The sequence below is a fragment of the Peromyscus maniculatus genome, chromosome 8 (genome assembly GCF_049852395.1).
Source record: "Peromyscus maniculatus bairdii isolate BWxNUB_F1_BW_parent chromosome 8, HU_Pman_BW_mat_3.1, whole genome shotgun sequence".
Lineage (NCBI taxonomy): Eukaryota > Metazoa > Chordata > Mammalia > Rodentia > Cricetidae > Peromyscus > Peromyscus maniculatus.
In genome coordinates this window covers 82,736,870-82,760,277 of record NC_134859.1, presented here as the reverse complement: position 1 = coordinate 82,760,277, position 23,408 = coordinate 82,736,870, and the positions used below count along the sequence as shown (strand labels likewise).

The following is a 23,408-nucleotide window of genomic DNA, read 5'->3' as shown; positions in this document are numbered from 1 at the left end:
CAGTGGCCCACACCTTTAATCCCAGCACTCAGGAGGCAGAGCCAGGCAGATCTCTGTGAATTTGAAGCCAGCCTGGTCTACAGAGTGAGATCCAGGACAGGCACCAAAACTACACAGAGAAGCCCTGTCTCAAGAAAAAACAAACAAACAAAAACAAACCACACACACACATTTGCTTGATTTTTGTTTATCTAAGAAGACTTAGTATCTATGCATCTCTGTGTGTCTGTGTGAGCATATATGTACATGAATACATGTAGATGTGTATGGAGGCCAGAAGACCATGTTAGCAATGCCCTCTGTTATCTCTGCCTTTTCCTTTTGAGGCAGGTTTTCTGGAGTTCATAATTCTCTGCTAGGCTGGAAGTCAGCAAGTCCCAGCAATCCTCCTGTCTCTGCACCCCTCAGATGTAAGATAACAGGCACTTGTGGGACCTGAACTCAGATCCTTCTGATTATGTAGTGAGCACTCCTAACTGCTGAGCCATCTCTCCGGTCTGTTTGTTGTGTGTTTTTTATTTTGAATGAAATAATATTAAATTGCTTAATCCACTTAGTAGTTTCAAGGAATACTGTCACAAATAATTTGAAAGCCTTGGAGGGTCATTTTGTTGTTTGTTTGTTTCCTGTTACGTAGATAAAATATCCTGACAAGCCAGGCAGCGGTTGCGCACGCCTTTAATCCCAGCACTCAGGAGACAGAGGCAGGCAGATCTCTGTGAGTTCGAGGCCAGCCTGGTCTACAGAGCGAGTTCAGGGCAGTCAGGGCTGTTACACAAAGAAACCCTGTCTCAAAAAAAGCAAAAACAAAACCCTGCACATACATACATATAGGCAAAATACAATCATATATATATATAAAATATAAAAAAATAACTACAAGCCGGGCAGTGGTGGCGCACGCCTTTAATCCCAGCACTCGGGAGGCAGAGCCAGGCGGATCTCTGAGTTCGAGGCCAGCCTGGGCTACAGCGTGAGTCCCAGGAAAGGCGCAAAGCTACACAGAGAAACCCTGTCTCGAAAAACCAAAAAAAAAAAAAAAAAAAAAAACTACAAAATTAAAAATAAATAAATATGACCCAATGAATTTTATTAGGATTGTTTGCAAGAGTTTGGGGTGGTGTCACATACTATATTCGAGCAGCTTACTCACAGCTATACCACTGAAGAAACTATCTCCCCTTCTCCAGCCATTCACTGCGGATAGCTCCTCACAGATGGGTGTGGCCTCATGAGCTCTTCCTCCATCCTTGATGGGCTGGGCCTTGAACTCCTGACCCTCCCTTCTCTACTACCTGAGTACTGGGAATGCATGCTTGCACGTCCATGCCCAGGGTTATGTGGTGCCGGGGATCAAACCCAAGGCATTGTGCATGCTAGGCAAGCACTCTACCTGCAATGTGTATTCTACATGCACACTGAAACGTTATACCCATTTACCAATAACTCCCTCATCTTAATTTTGCTTTGATAAAACACCCTGACAAAAAAGCAATTCAGGGGAGAAAGGTTTATTTTACCTCATAGTTATTTTACCCAGACTGTCGTGGTGGGGAAATCGAGGCGTCAGGAGTCTGAAGCAGCTAGTCATGTTATGTGTGTGGCCAGTCAGTAGAAGAGGGCAACAAGTGCAGGCAGGCCAGTGTTCAGCTGATTTTATCCATTCACACAATCCAGAATCCCCTGCCTAGGGAATGGTGCCTCCTACAGTGGGTGGGTCTTCTCGGTACCTTACAGACATGCCCAGATGTCCTTCTCCCAGGTGATTCTAGATTTTGCCAGGTTGATAATTAACATTGACCATCACATCCCCTCTCCCACCTCCTGGCAAGTTAAACTTCTATTTCTGAGAGTGCAACTCTTCCCAGATTCATCTAAGGGTTGTTCATTATGTCTCCATTGTGGTGATATTTTGTTTGTGCCCTAACAAATAAAGCTTGCCTGGAGATCAGAGAAATAAAGAAGCCAGCCACTAGAAAGACTTCTTAGCTCTAGGAATACTCAGACTGAAAAAGCCGAGCTCCTGTCTCCACCCAGCCATATCACTTCCTGCTTCCTCCTCCAAAGTGCTGGGTTTAAAGGCATGAGATCCCAAGTGCTGGCATTAAAGATGTGTGCCACCACTGCCTGGCCTCTAGTGGCTAGCTCTGCACTCTGATCTCCAGGCAAGCTTTCTTTCTTTCTTTCTCTCTTTCTCTCTTTCTCTCTTTCTCTCTTTCTCTCTTTCTCTCTTTCTCTCTCTCTCTCTCTCTCTCTCTCTCTCTCTCTCTCTTCTTCCTTCCTTCCTTCCTTCCTTCCTTTCCTTTCTTTCCTTTCTTTCCTTCTCTCCTCTCCTTCCCTCCTTCCCTCTTTCTTTCTCTCTTTCTTTCTTTCTCTCTTTCTTTCTCTCTTTCTTTCTCTCTTTCTTTCTCTCTTTCTTTCTCTCTTTCTTTCTCTCTTTCTTTCTCTCTTTCTTTCTTTCTTTCTTTCTTTCTTTCTTTCGTTTTTCGAGACAGGGTTTCTTTGTATAGTTTTTTGGTGGATCTCGCTCTGTAGCCCAGGCTGGCCTCGAACTCACAGAGAACTGCCTCCCAAGAGCTGGGATTAAAGGCGTGTGCCACCACCGCCCGGCACAAGCAACAAAACATCATCGTACTCCATTGTTGCTTTCCCTTCAGTAGCAGGACCACCTGGAAGGGGCTGTGTGAGTTCACAGAACCCAAAGCTGAGGTGAGCACAGGAAGCCTTAGGTCCGTGTGGGTTTGAGACCATGGAGCCATCTCAGCCCTGGGAATGGGGACTGGAGTAGGTCAACTGTCTGATAGAAAATGACACTCGGTGGGCTCTCCAGATGTATGTGGGAGTCCGAGATAGGGAAGTGTACTAGGGGGTGTCAGTATTCCCTCAGACTTTTTGTTTGGTCTCTCCTGTGTCTTTCAGGCCTCCAGTATGAAGGGCCGGATGCCCCAGTCTATGAGGTAAGAGCCCCCAGCCCAGTGCTTTTGGCACTGCCCCACGACTGTGGCTGGTCTCAGCCTCCAACCGAGTCCTATTGATTATCCAGATGAATCACCACATGAATTCAAAGTGGGACGTGGGGCCAGCGCACCGGGGTGTTGCGGTCACTGGAGTGGCTGCAGGGAGTACTTCCAAAGCTACACAGAGCTCACAGCCACCACCGTGGTTGTTTCGCTTTAGGCGGAAGCGGCTGCCACATCCACGGCTGCTGCCTGTGTGGCCTCTGACAACCAAAGTATAGGGTGCTCCGCCTTCCCCGGGGTGCTCTGCCCCGCCCCCTCTCAGCACAGCTCCGGGTTGAGGTCTTAGGGTGGGGGGTGTGATGGGTGAGGTATGGTCTCATCCAGGACCTGCGAAAGGGCCCTGGGGAACGAGGCTGGGAGTGTGTGTGCAGATGTACGTACACGGGGCAGAGTGTGGAGGCCGGAGAAGCTCGCTGCTGTCCTCCACTGTAGGGCTCTCCACCTGTTCCCTGGAGAGTCTGGGGAGCTCACCGTATTTTGGCTAGGCTGACAGCTAGCCAGCCCCCACGACCCTCCAGCCTCATGATCTGTTTTCTTCGGTTTTGGGGGTTGCCTGACTTTTTTATGTGGGCACTGGGCACTCAAATCCAGGTTCTGACACTTACCCAACAAGTGTCCTTACCTGCTGTGCCATCTCAGCTCAGAAGTGTGATCTGCATCCTTCATCCCCAGAGACTGACTGGAGGGTGGAGCAGGGGTGAATGAGCTGCTCTGTGTCCTCAGAGGCCTCCTCTGTTGTGGGAGCCCATTCTCAGGTTCCTTGTGGCTTTTCCCAGCAGGTCCAAATAGAGGATGATCAGGACCACAGGCCTGAGTGCAGGTGTCTGAGATGGCCTGCACTTGGCTGTGCTGGGGGAGGAGGTCTTTTGCTCCACCCCTGGGCGTCTCTATAAAAACCCTGGACCAGAGACAGTCGGGGGCCGTTGGAATAGGTTCCAGGCCCTACTCGAGGCTATCCTTTATTTTCTACCTGTTTATCTCCGCAAGATTCTCCACTATAAATCCTTCTATCTAATATTTCCTGCTGATCACACTCAAGAAAACTCTGGGGAACTGTGGCGGTGGTGGGTAAACGCCCCACAGAATGGCGCCATGAACAGGGACTAAAGAAAAAAAAAGGGACTAAAGAAAAAAAGGGGGAACAAAAAAAGGGGGGACTAAAGACAAATGAACAGGGACTAAAAACAAAGTAATAGGGACTAAAGATAAAGGAAAATAATAGTTTTATTACAGAGTTTTTGGTGAAAGTGCTGAGTCAGCCCTGCCAGTGGAAAGGCATGCCGGTGTTATGGAATATATATATATTTTTATATATATTTTTGGAAGGCAGGGGTTTTATCCTCGAGAGAAAAGGAAAGCAGACTGGAAGGATGTCCGATGCTGCAGCGAAATTCTCTTCTGTCAAAATTTTCTATCTTCTATCCCTTTCTCAATTTCTATCTGTGAAAAATAAGTATAAGGTATAGGGTAGTAATATAGTTTAGGAAAAATTTAGAAGTCTAAGATTGTGTAGGAAAAAATAAGTAAGGCAACTAGACAGGAAAACTCTTCAATTTTCTCACTTTGGGAGCTATAAACGCAAACTGGGGAAAAAAATCTTTCTTTGGGCTTTACGGGTAGTAAAAAAGCTCTTCTTTGAGCTTATGGGGAAGAAAAAGTTTCCTATGGAAGCTTTTGACCTGGGGACAGCTGAAATGCTAAGTCCAAGAGACAGGAGAAAGTAATTTCTCCCTGAGGCAAAGATGGGGGTGTAAGAAGTCAAAGTTTAAAGTTGGCAAGTTTTGGGAAAAGTTGGTCTTTCTCCTGGGGGAAAAAAATCTTCCTCTTAAACTATAAAGCTTTTCTTGGAAAATTTGGGGGGAAAATCTCTCTAAAAAGCCTTAATCTTTCTCAAAAGCTCTCTTAAACTTAAACTAAATTTGTCCTGAGAGAGGACAAAAATTAGAATCACCTGAAGATATTAGTATGGGGACCACCTGTGATTAGCTCTAAGGGAAAACAAACTTAAGACAGCAAAACCTCTCTAAGTTCTTTCAAGCTTTGACAATCCTCCCTGCAAGGCAGGAGGCAAGGACAGGTTTCTAAAAACCCCTTCTAGGTTCTGTCGCTTCAAGCTAGTGAAAGACAGTCGGTCAGAATACCCTGAGGGAGATGCTTGGGAGAGTGTGGGTGAAAAGCTACAGAGAGCCCAAAGGGCAGGAAACTTTGCCTGAGAAAAGCAAAAAAGCCAAGCTTTTCAGTTACAGCCTAGCTGAGGCATCAACTGCTTTGTTTCTGAGTGAGCATTTCAGATTGAAAAGGTGCTCCTAATCGTCCTAATGCAAACATTCTCCTGAAGCAATGCAAACTGTTAGCATTGTATCCTCGCTTCTGAGCAAAAACCCAGAGGCGACTGGCCAGTGTCTCTGAGTTGGAGTGCATTTCGGGGATACTAGGGTTCCTGCAGTGGTAAACTTCCTGGAGCACAGAGATGAGGCAGGAAGGTGCAGGACCTGGGGGAAGATTGCTAATGAACAAACAAAGCTAAAGCTGGTGGGAATGGCACAGTTATCTGCTTTCCTACAAGTCCCAGGGTTGATAGGTCCACAACTGCAAAAAGAAATCTGAGAAAAAGCTTCCTATCAGAGAAAGGACCCTTCTGGGAAAACAGTAAAGCTGAACTGTGTCTGAAGCAGTTGTGCTGCTGAGTCAGAACGTTGTCTGGGGAAAGAGCCCAGCCAGGGCAGAACAGAACTATCCAGGAGTAAAGCTTTCTTTTCTGTCAGAGAAAGCACCTCTTTGAGAAAAGCTTTGTTTCAACTGACTCCCGATGAGATGAGGGAGTGTAGCCCTGAGGGGTGATTGCCTCTGGCATAAGCTCTGTCCTGGAGCACCCAGACAAGCAAACAAAATCCACTTGGGGACTGGGCCAGGTGAAGGCCTGATGATGCAAAGCACCTGTTCTAATGGGAGTTTAGAAACGGCAAAAACCTCCCTTGTTAAATTTTTCAGTCTGTACGCAAACCACACAGACCCCGAAAACAGAAACGGACAAAAAGCCCCTACCTTCAGTAGCAGGGAAAGCCGCCACTCTAGTGTAGGAAACCGTTTCTGCCGTAGAGGGGATAAATTGAGACCAAACTGGGAACTGGGAGAAAGACTGAAGAAACGGAGAAGGAACATAATCCTCCCCAGAAAATATGTGACCTGAAAAAGCTGCTAGAATTTGAGGCAGATTCAGGGGGGAAAAAAAAAGCCCCTACCTCCAAAGGCAGCTAGCAGAGGAACAGAGCCGCAGACAGATAGCTGAAGCTCTGCATCTGGGGGGGGTGGGGGGAGGAACAAGCAAAATGAGAATAAGATCAGTGGGAGAAAATCTCTGAAGGAGCTATGGAAAAGCTCTGTTGCAAATGATCTTGTTTTTTACTGACTGGCTAAGGCAAACACAAGCCCCGAGCAAAGTTGCTATCAGAAATGCCAGCCTCAATGCCGGCTAATGAGGCAGGTGTGGTTCTGATTCGGGGGTCAGTGTCTGATGTAGGAGAGACACCTGTTAAAGCCAGCTGAGGAGAATAGCAGTGTGCCATAGCTGAAAATGTAAAATGCTTGTTCAAATCTCCCATTGCAAAAGCAAAAAACTTTGTTCAAACCTCCCGGGCAAGAATTGGTAAGCAAGTCTGGTAAAAGAGAACCAGTTGACTCTCAAACCCGATAAGAAATATGGGAAATGATATAAGGGACTGATATTATGGACCGATATAAGGGAAATGCATTCTGGGAAAGGTAGTTTTTCCGCTAAAGATGGCGACATTGCCCTGAAACATTTTTGTCAGCTCTAAACTTAAAATACAGCTTTTAAAAATAAGGAGGAAAATCGTCTAAGAGTTTAAGTGTCAGTTCCAATGAAAAATTGAAAGGATACAGAACTAGGAGCTTCGTGTTTTGGGGCTCCATTGGTAAAATGCCTTATTTACCCTAATAGCTGTGAAAAGTTTTTTACTGTAGTTGGATGACAAAAGCTACCTTTAAGAGCAAACAAGTCACTTTAAAATCCTTAAAACAAGGGAAAGCAGTTTATACACTGAACGTTGTCTTAGATATGAAGAAACTTATGTTGAAATTAAAAAAGTTTTTGCCTTTTGAACAAACTACCTACAATGAGTAATTCCTTTGCAAATCTAATAAGGAGACAAGGAAACAGGCATTCAAAAAAGAAATGACTGCTTTATAGATGGGAAACAAACTTCAGAAAATCTAGCTGTCTTACAAAAGAGTTGCTTTACTTGAAAGTTCCTTATAAGAAATCAATGCTAAATATCACCGCTGCTAATAACATCAGGAGTTAAAGCTAATGAAGTGAAAATACTAAATCCTGAAACTCAAGTGAAATGGAAAGATCCCTGCTCGGGATTATGGAAGGGTCCTGATCCTGTTTTAATATGGGGTCGAGGACATGTTTGTGTTTTTTCACAAGAGGAGAATGAAGCTCGGTGGTTACCGGAGCATTTGGTAAGGAGCGTGGAACTAAGAAAAGTCAGCTCCGATGATGTTCCTATAAAGGAACCAGAATGAAAGTGGCTCGATTAGTGCTTTCTGAGGTTTTGTCACTGGTTTAATGCAAACTGTGAGGAATAAGAGTTCAGAGCTGTGCAGCTTTTGGCTTTACTAGCTCCTTTAGAAAAATACCTTATATCACCTAGTAGCTGTGCAGTATTGGCGAAGAGCTTTACAGCAGCTAAATATGGTAATTTCACCCTCAGTGTGAAGTGAAGTTTTTCCATAGAACAAACCAAAAGTGCTGCTGTAATAGAAACGTTTGTCTGAATTGAGGCATTTAGGGGAACTACTATGAATTTGAGTGAAAGGACAGCCTCTAGATAAAAACTGTCTACCGCTGACAGTGCATCTCTGCCGGTCCGGAACGGCTGAGAGAACTGGCAACTTTGGAGTGTGGCTTCCTCCCGAGAATGTTACAATCCCCTAGCAACAAGTATCACAACTCTATAATGACAACACTCACTAAATCCCAGTGCTTTATAACAAAGCTGACTATAAACTCTAAACTTTAGAAATGATGTACGTACTTCCTGTCTAGTTAAGAGAATCTTTCTAATAGAGATGGTGATAATAATTAAGAGGAAGAAGTAGAAAGACGAAAATAGGATATGTGAGTTTGTAAAAATTCTGTCTTGTTAGATCTGTGTTAAGAAATCTTTAGGTATTTGCTAAGTTAGATATATGCTAATGGTAGCCTATACAAGTTTGTAAAATAGATCTATAGAGTTCCTTTAAGAATATAAGCTTGTAAGAAGTATCTAAGCAAGTGAGCTCCAGGAAAGGCGCAAAGCTACACAGAGAAACCCTGTCTCGAAAAACCAAAAAAAAAAAAAAAAAAAAGAAGTATCTAAGGTAGTCTTAAGACATGTAGTAATAAGCTTGTAAGATGCTGGTTGTAAATGTAAGTTTAAATAAGAAATAAGATGGAATGAATATAAGTATATAAGAATTAATAAGAAATATATTTGCTAAAGTAGTTCTATAGTTTCCTTAAAGTATAAATAAGTAGATGTTAATATGTTGTATGTGAGTTTGTAAAAATGGGTAAATGTTGAATGAGTCTAAATGCTTTGCAAGGCAAAAAATGTTATATGTGAGTTTGTGAAAAAGTGTAAATGTTAAGTGTGAGTCTATTAATGTATGTGGTGAAAACACCTGAGACACAGGAGATAGTGTCCTAGTAGACTGCAAAGTAGGCAGAGTGAATGGTTTCAAAAGCTCCAGAAGCCGCTAAGAAGCTAAGAATGGCGGACGCCAGAACCAGCACAAGGCATCCGCAGCTGAGATCCGTGGAAAATCGACGCAGCACAGAAAAACCTGAGCTAACAGCAAAAACGGTGCGGTTTAAAATATTACTATAACTAAAAAGGTCTGTCTGTGAGAACAAAAGTTGCAGAGACGCTTGTTTGAACAAAAATTATTAACTGCAAAAAGTTTTGGTTGAAAAATGTCTCTTCATATTTGGAAGTGAAAGCCTGGTATCAGAATTTTCTTTGTTTGAACTTTTTGAACTTAAAAATGAGATAAAATTACAAAAAGATTTTGGTTATGGGTTTTTCATATTTGGAAGGCTAGTACCAGAATTTATCATTTGAACTTTAAGACTTAAATGAAACAAACCATAGAGATTTCATTGCAATGGGACAGTTTTGAGTAATGACCTAGGAACGTTTTTCTGGAATTGGGTTAAAAATGGAACTGTTTAAATGAAGAAATGTATTTCTACTTAGAATCAAGATGCAATTTTGTATATGCGTATATGCTTTATTAACTGGTGATTTATGAATTGTTTTGTGGAACTGTTTATGTGAAAATGGAATTACGTACAGAACTGGTTTTGTGTTACAAATGGAACTGTTTAAACAGAAAAGTTTGGGTTTTCTAACTAGGCTTGAGATTTTGCTTAAAATTATAAAGAAAAGGGAGAGTTAATATTCCTTAGTCTATTTAATTTAAATTGTTGTTTGAGTGGATTAATGTCATGTTTTGTTAGTAAGAAATGCAAATGGGGTATACTAAGAGGCTACTTTTAAAGTGTGTAAAGAGTTTTATTAAGAAACTCCTTTTGGATGTTTTGCTAAAAGTTTTCAAAGTGTTAATGGTTAGATTGAAAATATTGCTTTTCAATATGGGTTTGTAGGAATTGTACAAGTTTGGGTTCCTCTAACTAGGTTGAGTTTTTGTTTAAAAAATTAAAGAAAAGGAGGAGTTATGAGGTTGAATTATGTTTGCAGAAATTATGATAAACCTGTTGATATTAATGCACCCTGGTTTTGTGGAGTTAAGGAAATGTTTAAGTTTGATACATCGAAGTTCTTCCTATGTTCTGTTAACAAGAAAATTCAAATGACTGAGTTAAAGTTGTAAGACGGAGAAAATTGTTAACTATATATAGCATCATATATGCTAATTCAAATGGTTCTGTTAAGAGTTTGCTTTGAGTTGTAAGATGGAGAGAATTGTGACTATGTATAGCAATATTTATGTTAACCTGTTAATGGTAATGATGAAGCTAAGGGATTCTTTAAGTTTATAGTCGCCTTAAGAGTTTTTGGTTTAGAAAGGGCTTGAGGCAGCTAAGACTGCTGTAGTCACCTTGGACCTAATTCAAAAGAGAAATGCCATCTATATCATCCTCTACTCCCATACTGGGAGGTGTAACAGCTATGGAGATTACTGTAAGCCATTAATAGTTATTTTTTTTTATATATGAAGAAGGGGGGACCTGTGGGAGCCCATTCTCGGGTTCCTTGTGGCTTTACCCAGCAGGTCCGAATAGAGGATGATCAGGACCACAGGCCTGAGTGCAGGTGGCTGAGATGGTCTGCACTTGGCTGTGCTGGGGGAGGAGGTCTTTTGCTCCACCCCTTGGCGTCTCTATAAAAACCCTGGGCCAGAGACAGTCGGGCCCGTTGGAATAGGTTCCAGGCCCTCTCGAGGCTATCCTTTATTTTCTATCTGTTTATCTCCGCAAGATTCTCCGCTATAAATCCTTCTATCTAATATTTCCTGCTGATCACACTCAAGAAAACTCTGGGGAACTGTGGGGGTGGTGGGTAAACGCCCCATACTCTGTCCCCCGCACAAGCCCTCCCATCCTATCCCCGTCATTTTTCTCATATCTGTGATTCATGTATTTGTGAGTGTGCTGGTGATGAAATCTATGCCCTCACATATGCAGGGCAAATGCTCTACCACTGAGCTATGCCTCTACCCCTTCTATCATGTGCTTGTCTGTGCCTGGTTACGGTGTGGGTGTGGCTGAATGCTTCTTACCCTCATGGTCTACGAACTTGCTTCTCAGAGAATTATCCGTTGATTGGCCCGAGATTTCGGCAGGAGTGGTGGTACCACCCAGCCAGCCAGAGAAAAGAGTGGAGGGAGGAGCCCTTAGGGTTGTGGGGATGGAGAGAAGCTTGCTTCCAGCTGCAGCATCATTAGGTAGAACTAATGGGCAGAACTTGCTCCCAGGTGGGCTGCCGGTGTAGCCGAGCAAGAAGGGCCACGCTTGGCTGGGTGGTGGTGGCCCACACCTTTTAATGCCAGCACTTCCGCGTTCCAGGACAGCCAACCCTGTCTTTAAAAAAAAATCCACTCTTTGGGCACCTGAGAGCTGGAATGGAAGCAAGTGCCTCCTACACTGGGTGAGAGGGGATGATAGGCTTACAACAGCGGTTCCTATTAGTAATGAAACGATTTAACACGTTTTCTTTTGTTTATTCGTTTGTTTGTTTGTTTGTTTGTTTTGGGTACTGAGAATTGAACTCAGGTCATCATGCTTGGGTAATACTTTGTGCGTGTGTGCATGCGTGTGTGTGTGCGTGTGTGTGTGTGTGTGTGTGTGTGTGTGTGTGCGCGCGCGCGCGCGCGCCTGTGTGTGCATGAATGTACATCTGATCTCTCAGAGCTGGAGTTGCAGGCTTTCACAGAATTCCCAGCTTGTCATGTGGGGGCCAGGCACCATATTCTGTTTCCCGTGATTGTACAGCTGACCCACCTCTCCAGTCCAGTGGTTTAGTTTTTAATATACTATGTTTGAGATGCATGTGAGCCTTCCTAGCAGGGTGTATTGGTTAGGGTTTCTATTGCTGTGCTAAACACGTCCAAAAGCACCTTGGGGAGAAAAGAGCTTATTTCTGCTATGGTTCCACATCACAGTGCATCATCAAAAGTCAAAGCAGGAGCTGAAAGCAGAAGCCGTGGAAGGACACTCCTCAGTGGCTCGCTCTTTTTCTCTTCAAACTGGACATTTTTTTATTCCTTTTTGCCTTACTTGCTATGTTTTTTTTTTTTTCCTTTTTGGTTTTTTGAGACAGGATTTCTCTGTGTAACAGGCTGTCCTGGAACTCATTTTGTAGACCAGGCTGTCCTCGAATTTACAGAGATCCACCTGGCTCTGCCTCCTGAGTGCTGGGATTAAAGGCGTGCGCCACCACTGCCTGGCGGTAGGAGACTTTTGACGTCTCAAAGCCTTGCCTCCAGCAAGACCACACCTCCTAATCCCTCCCGAACAGTTCCACCAACTGGGGACCACGTATGCAAACATATGAGCCTGTGGGAGCTGTTCATTCAAGCCACCACCCAGGGTGAAGGCAGGGGGATGAGCTAGGGACAAACATTTTGTTTTACTATTTTCTTCTGAGGCACGGTCTCTCATTACCTCATCCTGACTGCCGGGAATTTGCTATGTAGACCAGGCTAGCTTCAGTCTCACAGACATCAGGGTGCAGGGACTGAAGACATGTGCCACCAAACTGTGCGGAGATAAACATTTTGAAACCACTTGAAAATGGATGATGGATAAAAATCCTCTGGCAAAGAACTGTGCTACAATAAGAGAAAAAGACCCAGAACCAAGTCCTGGGAAACTCGATTGAATGTTGGAGGGAATAGGAGGGAGAGTGATTGACAAGCAGTAATCAATAGTGGCAGCAGGGGAGCCGGGCAAAGTGGCCCCATCTGTGACCCCAGCTACTAGGGGGGTAGTGGCAGGAGGCAGGGAGATCTTATGAGCCCTGGAGTCCAGGGATGGTCTGGGCAACACAGTAAGACCTCAGAGGGAGGAGGTAGGGCATGAGGAGGAGGAAGAGGAAGAGAAGGAGAAGAAATAACTCAGAAGTCTTGAACAGTGTCCCATAAACCCAAAGATAAAGATGTCTGCAGAAATGAGTCCTTTAAATCCATGAGTCTCTAGGTCTTGGAGGTGAGGGAGAGGGCCGTAGCTGAAGAATCGTCCACTCCCTTTATAACCAGCCTTATCCTGTCCTCGCTCTTGATGGGTCTCTCCCATTGGGTGCTCTGCCCCCTGCTGGTCATCCTCAGTACTTGCCTTTCCTGTGAAGGGCCTTTTCTCCATCCGCAGCACTTAGAATCGGGGTTTGGAGGATGGGAGACTATAACGTTTCATTGGAGAGGACAAAGAACCTCTAGAGATGGATGGGAGTAACTGACAGCCGCACAATAATATGAGTACTCTTGATGCTACCCCCAGGTCACCCTGAGAGCGTCTCTGGGAACACTAAACACCCTTGCTGATGTCCCAGACAGTGTGGTGCAGGGCAGAGGCCAGAAGCAGCTGACCATTTCCACCAGTGACCAGAAGCTCCTGAATTTCATCCTTCAGCATGTGACATACACCAGCAAGGTGTACCAGCTTCACAAGGTGGACATGGGTGAGAGTCTGTCTTCCGACGGCAAAATGCTGAGGGGGCTGGAACATAGCACCAAATCCCTCTCAAAACCTTCCTCCTCCGTGAAGCCAGCCTGCTCCAAAGATTCTTCCTGTGTGCCAGATTCTAAGCCTAGACATTTACCTTCCTGTTTATAGCCCCCAATAGTGTCCCCTGTTGCCACTGACCCCATGGAGTGACTTGAGAAAGGTCGTTGACACTGCTCGCCTTGCGTACGGCAGACACCAAGTCATTGTCCTGTCACTAGCTAATACTTGGGATCACACAGAGGAGGAAAGGGTTCCTCTGGCTCACAGGTTGGGAGGCTCCAGTCCATGGTGAGCTGACCCTTTTGCTATTGGCTAGTGGCGAGGCAGCATAGTATGGTGGAGCTGTATGATAAAAGAGCGCCTCTTATCTCAAGCTAGGAAGCAAACAGGAACAGAAGAGATGGGAAGTGGACCCTGCTGTTACCTTAAAGGCATGCCCTTTAAGGGAACCTGAATATTTCCTAAGGGCTCCAGCCCCCAGTGTCACCACAGTGGCCTATGCCTATGCTATGTGGACCTTTGGGGACACTGATCCAAACCTTAGCACCATCCGAGTCTTTCTATAGTAGATGGAGTTTTGTTTTGCTTGATAGAGGGTCTCAGAGATCCCAGGCTGACATCGAACTCTGAGCTTGTGCCCCTTCCATTTCCACCTCCTGTGTGCTGGGATGATAGACATGGACCTCCAATAAAATTTATGCAATGCTGGGAATCAAAGCCAGGATGTCCTGTGTGGTACACAAGCACTTTACCAACTGAGTTACACCCCTAGCCTAGTTGTTTCTTGAGACAGGCTTTCATGTAGCCCAGGATATCCCAAACTCTCTTATGTAGCTATGGCTGGCTGGTCTTGAACTCCAGGTCTTCTGTTCTCAAGTTTTGAGATTATAGGCGTGTACCACCACACTCAGCTTATTTTTGTTTTTTACTTGTCTGTTCATTTGTTGCAGCAGGATCTTGTTGTGTATCCTGAGCTAGCCTCAGATAATCAGTTCCTATACCTCAGCCTCCATAATGCTGGATTATAGGCATACATCCCTATGCTTGGCCAACTTTATCTAGTGCTGTTAGCCGTTCTCTGCAACTTTTATATTTATTTGTCTTTATTTAAATTCCATTCAGTTGTTTATTGAGGGGCATGGACATGCCGCAGCGGGCGTATGGATGTTGGGCAACACCTTGAAAGGTTGGTTCTCTCCTTCTACTGTGTGAGAAGGAGAGATCCAGGGACCAAACTGAGGTCCCGGGTTTGGCAGCAAGCACCTTTATTTACCTGCTGAGCCATTTTGATGACCTCTCTGCAGCTTCTACAGCTGCCTCTGCTTCCCTTGAGAAGGCAACCAGCCCAACCAGCCTGTGCATCAATACCTCGTCCTGAGCACTCCTGGAAAGAGAGGATGTCCCCAGTTCCCCTTGGGACCTTGTCTCTCTCCACACCCCCATTATAGAAACTCCTGGGAGAACAAATCTTGTCTCCCTCTGGACAGCCTCAATTTCTATCTGCATCAGTTAAAAGTATCCTCTTTCTTTTTCCTTTTCTTTTCTTTTCTTCTTTGAGTAGCCGGCATAGCACAGTAATGGGGGAAATGCAATATGAGCAAATAACAATTTAGCTTAGTCGGTAGAGGACTTGCCTAGCACACACAGAGCCCTGGGTTCGATTCCCCAGCACTACTTAAAACTGGGCATGGGGGTGCTATGCCTAAAACCCTAGCACGTGGGAGGTGGACTCAGGAGGATTAGATGTCCCAGGTTATTTCCATAGTTATAGTGCGCATCCTCCACCCTTCAGAAAATGACCCTTGTGACAAGGTGCAGTGGACAGCGCTGTCTTGGTCTTGTCATTGGGGAAGCTGAGGGAGGGACTTATTTCAGATAGCTCTTGGCAGAATCAAACTTAATCCAGATCCTTGAATCTCCAGCCCATTCCAGCAGCATGTCCTTACCGCAGGTTGCCCCAGGAATGCACAGGCAGGAGCCAGGATGCCCAGCCTGCTGCATGGGTCCTCAGTCTCCTCCCAACTGCGACTCTCCCTGCAGCTGCGGGCTTCATTGGCTTCCTCGGGGCAGCAGGGTCTCATCAGAAGTCACACTACCTGGGCTCTTACCTTTCTTTTCCTTCCAGTGAGTTTGGAGTCCAAGTCCTCAGTGGCCAAGTTTCCAGTGACCATCAACCAACCTATTGTACCCAAGTTGTATGACCCTGGACCTGGTAAGGTTCTTGTCCTTGGGACTCAAGGATTGCATCAGGCTGGGTGAAGGTCAGAGGGTGTGGTGCTTTGAATAACAAGGGCTCCCATAGACTCACATATTTGAAGGCTTGGTCCCTAGTTGGTGGAACTGTTTTGGGAAGGATTAGGAGGTGTGGCTTTGTTGGAGGAAGTGTGTCACTGGAGTGGGCTTTGAGGTTTCAAATGTGCAAGCCAGACCCAGTCTTACTTTCTTTCTGCTTCCACTTGTGAATAAGATGTAAGCTTTCGGGGTCTGGAGAGATGGTTCAGTGGTTAAGAGCACTGACTGCTCTTTCAGAAAACCTGGGTTCAATTCCCAGCACCCACATGGCAGCTCACAACTGTCTGTAACTCTAGTTCCAGGGAACATGACACCTTCACATAGACATACATACAAACAAAACACCAATGCACATAAAATTAAATAAATCTTTAAAAAAATAAGTTCTCAGTTACTTCTAAAGTGCCATGCCTGCCTGCTTGTTGTCTTGCTCCCAGTCATGATGGCCATTGCCCTAGTTAGGGTTTCTACTGTTGTGAAGAGACACCATGACCACGGCAACTCTTATAAAGGAAAACATTTAATTGGGTGACTTACAGTTCAGAGGTTCAGTCCACTATCAGCATGGTGGGACATGGTAGATGCAGGCAGACACGGAGCAGGAGAGGTAACCAAGAGTTATGCATCTTGTGCATGCAATAGGAATTGAACTGAGATACTGGACGTGGATTGGGCATATATGAGACCTCAAAGCTCACCTCCACAGTGACACACTTCCTCCAACAAGGTCACACCTACTCCAGAAAAGCCCCACCTCCCAATAGTGCCACTCGCTATGAGCTTATGGGGGCCAGTTACATTCAAACTACCACAGTCATGGACTCACCTTCTGAAACTGTAAGCAAGCCCCCAGGGAAATGATTTATGTATAAGCTGCCCTGGTCATGGTGTCTCTTCACAGCACTAGAAAAGTAACTGAGACAGAGGGATCATTTTTTCTTTATAATTCATGTTTATTATTTTTTATTGTGTTTGCACATGTGCACTTGTGTATGGGTGCCCACAAAGGCCAGAGGTTGGATCTCCTTAGAGCTGGCGGCATAGGTGGTTGTGAGCCACCTGGCGTGGATGCTGGGAACCAAACTCTGGTTCTCTGCAAGAGAAGTACATGCTCCTACCTGCTGTGGGTGTGTTAGGCAGGCACTCCACCTACAGAGTCACGTTTTCATCCCTTCTTCCATATTCCAGACCAGCCTGGTAATCCTGTGGACTCAACCTTGTTAGTGGTGAGATTATAGGCACTAGTGATTGTGTGTGTATATGCACACACACACATGCACGCGTGCACACGTAGCCAAGCCAGAGTGGGAATATGAAGTTCAGAGGACAATCTCAGGTGTGGTCCTTGCCTTCCACCTTATTTGAAGCTGTGTCTTATTTTTATTTGCTACTGCATACACCAAATTACCCGGCCCGCAACCTTCCAGAGATCCTCCTGTCTCCACCTCCCATCTCACCTTGGGAGCACTGGAATTACAGGTATGGCCATTGAGGCCAGCTTTATATGGATTCTGGGGATTTGAACCCACAACCTCATGTTTGTGCAACAAGTGCTTTGCTTCATCCACCAAGCCGTCATTCCAGTCCCGAGTGACTTTATTTTTAATGTTGAGTCTGTAACCATTTGTTCTTTTAGAGATTTTGCTCTTTGTTTTGTGAGATTGGGTATCGGTACACAGTCTAGGCTGGTCTTGACCTCACCATCCTCCAGCCTCTGCCTCCCAAGTGCTGGGATTGCAGGCGTGGGCCAGAATTCCTAGTGCTTGATATCTCTCTCTCTCTCCCTCCCCCCACTCAAAAGGAAGGAAAGATTTATTTTGGTTAGTGGTTTTAAAGGTCATTTTTCTCATTGCTGTTACAAAATACAACAGCAGCTTAAGGAACAAAGAGTGCTTTTGGCTCATAGATTGAGCGTTCGGTCCGTCCCAGCAAGGAAGGTATGTGTAGGAGTGGGAGGCAGTCAGTCACCTGTGCCTGTACTAGAGGAGCGGAAAGGAATAAACACCAGTGTCCACCTCCTTTCTACTTCTTATGCAGTCCAGGACCACGGTAGTGTCACAATAGCGACACTCGTTCAGGGTGGATTTTCCTACCACAGTTAAACTTGTCTGGAAATACCTAGATGTTTTCAAATTCTACCAACTTGACAATCACACTTAACGATCTCAGAAGGATTCATGGTGGTGGGAGCCTGCCACAGTTTGGTGAGGTGCGCACGGCGGGAATGAATCTCAGCCCATTTCTCAGTGCCTTTTAAAACATGCATCCTCCTTAGACCAATGATGATGAGGATCATCTCTTCCCAATTTCCACAATGTTTTCTTTTTCTTGGTGTGCCAGTTTAAATGAGAATGTCCTCCATAGGCTCATCTATTTGAGTGCTTGGTCCCTAGTTGGTGGAACTGTTTAGGAAGAATTACGAGGTGTGGCCTTGGAGGAGGTGTGTCACTGGGGTTGGGCTTTGAGTTTTCAAAAGCCTGTGCCAAGCCCAGTCTCAGAGCTTGCTCTCTGCCTGCAACTTGTGGGTCAGGATGTAAGCTCTCAGCTACTGCTCCAGTACCATGCCTGCCTGCCTACTGCCATGCTTCCAGCCATGATGGTCATGAACTAACCCTCTGAAACTATAAGCAAGCCTCTGGATTAAATGCTTTCTTTTATAAGTTGCCTTGGTCATGGTGTCTCTTCACAGCCATAGAACAATGACTGAGACACTTGTCATGTTATATTTGGCTACAGTCGCCACCATGATGCTGAATACTAGTAGCAGGCGGTTTTGTTTGCTCCTGACTTTAAGAACATTCTAGCATTGTTCCATTCATGTTGCTGTGTGGCAGGTGTTTCGGGGTAAGAACCCTCACTTCTTCCTTCTGTTTCCATTGTTATTTACCTTTCTGCTTTCAATTTTCCATTTCCTTACTAAGAATTTTTATTATGAATGAATATTGAATCCCCCCCCCCCCCCGCCCCAGACAAGGTTTCTCTCTGTAGCCCTGGCTATCCTGGAACTTGTTCTGTAGACCAGGCTGGCTTCAAACTCAAAGACCCATCTACCTTTGCCTCCAAAGTGCTGGGGTTAGAGGCATGCACCACCACCACTACCCTGTAGATCTTTTGTTTTAAATGTATTTATTTGTGTGTGTGTGTGTGTGTGTGTGTGTGTGTGTGTGTGTGTTTGCTTATATATATGTATGTGCACCATGTGCTCAGTTAGTGCCCATGGAGGCCAGAAGAGGGCAACAGAGCCCCTGGAACTGCAGTTACAAGTGGTTGTGAGCCACCAGGTAGGTGCTGTGAATTGAACCTGGTGCTCACTGCTCCAGCTGTTTGTATCTTTTCCGTGGAAAAACTGACCCTTTTCTCTTTTCCAAGCTTTTTGCTCTTTTCCCTTTTTATGTGTACATATGTTGTATTTGTGTATGTACATGTTTACATGTGTGTCAGCACAGATGTGTGTAGGTGGCTCACTTGAACATATGTACATGAGCATGTGATGTGCATGCAGAGACCCAAGGTTAATGTCTGGAATTATCATCCACCACTGTCCCACCTCATTCATTGAAAGAGGGTCTGTCTGTCAAAACCACAGCCACTCTCTCCCTGGCCAGCTTACTCTGGGATCTCCTGAATCCATCTTCTGAGGCTGGATTTACAGGCATGTCACCACAGTCCACCAGCATGTATGAGGGTTCTGTGGATATGAACTTGGGGGGACTTCACATTTGAGTGGCAAGTGTTTTAACCACTGAACATCTCCCCGGCCTCTCCAAGCCGTGTGGGTTTTTTGTTTGTTTATTTTTATGAGTCACATGCTTTAAAGTGAACAACCTGTTCCAGGTCCTCTGGTCTTCAGATAGACTTCTTTCTAACTGTACTTTCCTGAGACAGAGGCCAGGGGACTTCTCCTAGGAAGCTCTTCCTAGAAGTGATGGCAAGGGTAGGTCTTGAGTCCTTTAGACCGCTTCTTCTCTTCCTAGGCTCGGGAACCTTTCCTCTGGAACCCCTTAAGTGACTTCTAGTATTTAGATGGAAGCAGGACACAAGGGGTTGCTAACAGAGAAACAGAAAATGAAGAATCAGACAGCAGGAAATTGGCATGGTAAAGCCAAGCAGGGGTGAAAAGATTTCACCCAGTTGGGCAACCTTGTACTGTTGTGGGATCTCTGAACACACCGTGTGAACATGTATCTCTGGTCTATCTCACCTGCATATGACATCTTCTGATTGGTTTAATAAATAGCTGAATGTCCAATAGCCAGACAAGAAAGGATAGGTGGAACTTCCAGGGAGAGAGAGGAACTGGGGGGAAGAATCTGAGCGTGTGTGTGTGTGTGTGTGTGTGTGTGTGTGTGTGTGTGTGTGTGTGTTAGGGGGGAGATTTGCCAGCCAGATGCGGAGGAATTCAGACTTCTGCCATATGGCAGAATGTAGATTAATAGAAACAGATTAATTTAAGTTATAAGAGCTAGTTGGGAGCAAGCCTAAGCTAAGGCCAAGCTTTCATTATTTTTTGTTTGTTTGTTTGTTTCTTTTGTTTTTTGTTTTTGTTTTTGTTTTTTTTTTTTTGAGACAGGGTTTCTTTGTAATGTTTTGATGCCTATCCTAGATCTTGCTCTGTAGACCAGGCTGGCCTCAAACTCACAGAGAGATCAGCCTGGCTCTGCCTCACAAGTGCTGGGATCAAAGGTGTGGGCCGCCAATGACTGGCAAGCTTTCATAATTAATAAAAAGTCTCCGTGTCATTATTTGGGAGCTGGTGGTCCAAAGAAAGACCACCATTATACATTATAACTTCCCAGTGCAGCTGACACACTCTAATTAAGCACTTTCTGTGTATAGAAGGCCTGAGGTCCCCAACGCTGACCGGTCAGAGTAGAAAGAAGCCATCAGGTGACGGGAGTGTAGCTCAGTTGTTAAATGCTTGCTTAGCATGCATGAGACCCTAGGTTCAATCCTTGGCCTGGCAGAAAACAAAACAAAGCAAAACCCATCTGAACAGAGCAAATCCAGAGTCCGGTTCCAACATCCACTTTTAAATTTTTCTCTAGAGAGGAAGCTCAGGAACCTGGTGACCATTGCCACCAAGACTTTCCTCCGTCCCCACAAGCTTAAGATCCTGCTGCAGAGTATTCGAAAATATTACCCAGACTTAACTGTGATTGTGGCCGATGACAGCAAGGAGCCCCTGGAAATTAAAGATGACTATGTGGAGTATTACTCCATGCCCTTCGGGAAGGTACGTTCCCCTCAGACTGGGAACACCTAGCTCCCAGAACAGGAGAGCCCCAGCTTCAGCTGCTTCCATGGTCTCCTCTAGGGAGCAGAGTCCTGTGGTAAGAGGGGCCGGGGATTCTCTCATTCAGATGCAGAGGGAAATTGTATCAATCTCACGTTTCCACATTAACGAAGTGTTAGTTTTACTCCATCTTCACCCATTTGGTGTGGAAATTGACAGGGGTTCTTACGGGAGCTGACATCTGATTGTGGTGTGTAGGGGTAACAACAGACTTCTGTTCCCTGTGACTGCACCCAAGCTATCCTCCCCCTTAAGGCCTGTTTCTTCTCCTCCCTCTTTCCTTCCCATCTTCCCCCAAAGATAGAAAGGGAAAGTTATCCTTGATAACAGATGTTCCCCAAAGCAACATCTCCCAGGAGGTAGAAGGGCTCCAGTCCATTCCCAGAGGCCACTGGACCAAAGAGGGGCTTCCCACCTTTTGTCTCAGTCTCTGAGTCAGTGGTCTGTCATGACCTCAGAAGCACTCTGAGGCACGGACTTCTTTGACCCAGCAATTGTCGGCCTGTCTGAACTATGGAATCCCCACAGATTCCAGCCTCCCCCATGATAGGAGGCAGCCTGGCCACTGAGAATTCAGGAAACCCTACCCCCAGATGACAATTGCTGATTCCACCCCATGCCACCTGCAGGGCTGGTTTGCTGGTAGGAACCTGGCCATCTCACAGGTGAACACTAAATATGTCCTCTGGGTGGATGATGACTTTCTCTTCGACAACAAAACCAAGATTGAGGTACTGGTGGATGTCCTGGAGAAAACGGAACTGGATGTGGTAAGGGACAATGGCCAAGCTCAGCCAGCCGCAGTCTGTAGTGATGAGGAGGGATGGAGAAAATAGAAATGATGGGTGATATCACTCTGTATGCTGTAAATGTGTTGCTCTGATTGGTTGATAAATAAAATGCTGATTGGCCAGTAGCCAGGCAGGAAGTATAGGTGGGATAAGCAAACAAGGAGAATTCTGGGAAGAGGAAGGCTGAGTGAGGAGATGCCAGCCCACCGTCCAGGGAGCAGCATGTAATGACACACAGGTAAAGCCACGGAACACGTGGCAACATATAGATTAACAGAAATGGGCTGAGTTTAAGTGTAAGAGCTAGTCAGTCATAAGCCTGAGCTAATGGCCAAGCAGGTATAAACAATATTAAGCCTCTGTGTGATTATTTTATAAGCAGGCCATGGAACCGAAGGGCCCAGGGAAGACTGGAGAAACTTCTAGCTACATTGGAATGTCAGTGTCTGAGGGAGGAGCAGAGGGGAAAGATGAGGTGGAGGAGGCGTTCACAGCTCGCCTCGAGAGTGCATGAGTTCTGCTTCTGACCCCTTAATTGTTTTCTTTGAACAAATTTTGTGAGTCACCATGTGGTTGCTGGGAATTGAACTCAGGACCTGTGGAAGAGCAGCCAGTGCTCTTAACCTCTGAGCCATCTCTCCAGGCCTTTGAGCAAATTTTGTACCCCACGCTAAAAAAGTTCACAGTTGTTCTGTTTTTAAAACAGCATGTTTATACGTCGTTTCTATTTTTTTTCTGGACTCTATGAAGTTTAAGAGAACTGTGTTCTTGTTCAGTCATAACATTTAAAACTATTTTTTAGATTTATTTTTATTTTATGTGTAGAATTGTTTTGCCTGCATCTATATCTGTTCACCATGAGTGTGCCTGGTACCCACAGAGGCCAAAAGTGGGTGTTGGATCCCCTAGAACTGGAGTTACAGATGGGTGTGAGCTGCCCTGTGGGTGCTGGCTAGGAACAGAACTCAGGTCCTCGGCAAGAACAAGTGCTCTTAACCTCTGAGACATCTCTACATCCTCCATGACATTTGTTTTAAATATAAAAATACAATTGGACACGGTGGTGCACACCTTCAATTCCAGCACTGGGGAGGCAGTGGCAGGAGGATCTCTGTGAGTTCAAGGCCAGCCTGGTCTACAGAGTGAGACAACAATACAAAGAGAACAATAACAACAAACCCTAAAGATATAAATATTAGCTGTGTGCAGTGGTGCATGCCTGCGATCCCAACGCTTGGGAGGTGGAAGCAGAACTTGGGAGTTCAAGGCCAGCCTGAGCTACAAAGCAAGTATGTACGTATGTGTATACACATTTGTATGTGCGTGTGGAGATGGGGATTCAGTGATCCAAAGGACCCAGCAGCAGTATGAAAAGAGCTGTGGCCACATGGCAGAGCCACTGAGGGTCCTTTGAAGGCTAGATCCACAGTCCAGCGAGGCTTCCTAGAAGGATGACTTCTGACCCTGCTCAGGCCCCGGTTTCTGTTTGCTGACTAGGTTGGTGGCAGCGTGCAGGGAAATGCGTTCCAGTTCAGGCTGTTGTTGGAGCACAGCGAGAAGGGGGGCTGTCTTCACCAGAGGTGGGGAGGGTTCCGGGCCCTCGATGGCTTCCCCAGATGCGTGGTGACCAGCGGTGTCATCAACTTCTTCTTGGCTCACACAGAACAACTCCGGAGAGTTGGTTTTGATCCCCGCCTACAGCGAGTGGCTCACTCAGGTGCGAGGTTTGGAGGGGTGAGGCAGGGAGTGGGGAGGGG

At 45.5% G+C, this 23,408-nt stretch overlaps 1 protein-coding gene across 2 annotated transcripts in view; it reads left to right on the top strand.

The window, feature by feature from the left end:
* B4galnt2 (beta-1,4-N-acetyl-galactosaminyltransferase 2 (SID blood group)) overlaps window positions 1-23,408 on the top strand; it is a 55,073-nt gene that overhangs the window by 30,881 nt on the left and 784 nt on the right. The window contains exons 5-10 of one of the 2 annotated variants that reach the window (XM_016007895.3): window positions 2,920-2,957; window positions 13,048-13,228; window positions 15,401-15,487; window positions 20,613-20,800; window positions 21,490-21,630; window positions 23,149-23,368. In XM_016007895.3, the coding sequence (XP_015863381.1) occupies window positions 2,920-2,957; window positions 13,048-13,228; window positions 15,401-15,487; window positions 20,613-20,800; window positions 21,490-21,630; window positions 23,149-23,368 (855 nt within the window). The remainder of the gene's footprint in view (window positions 1-2,919; window positions 2,958-13,047; window positions 13,229-15,400; window positions 15,488-20,612; window positions 20,801-21,489; window positions 21,631-23,148; window positions 23,369-23,408) is intronic. The other variant, XM_076543208.1, reaches the window with a different exon arrangement.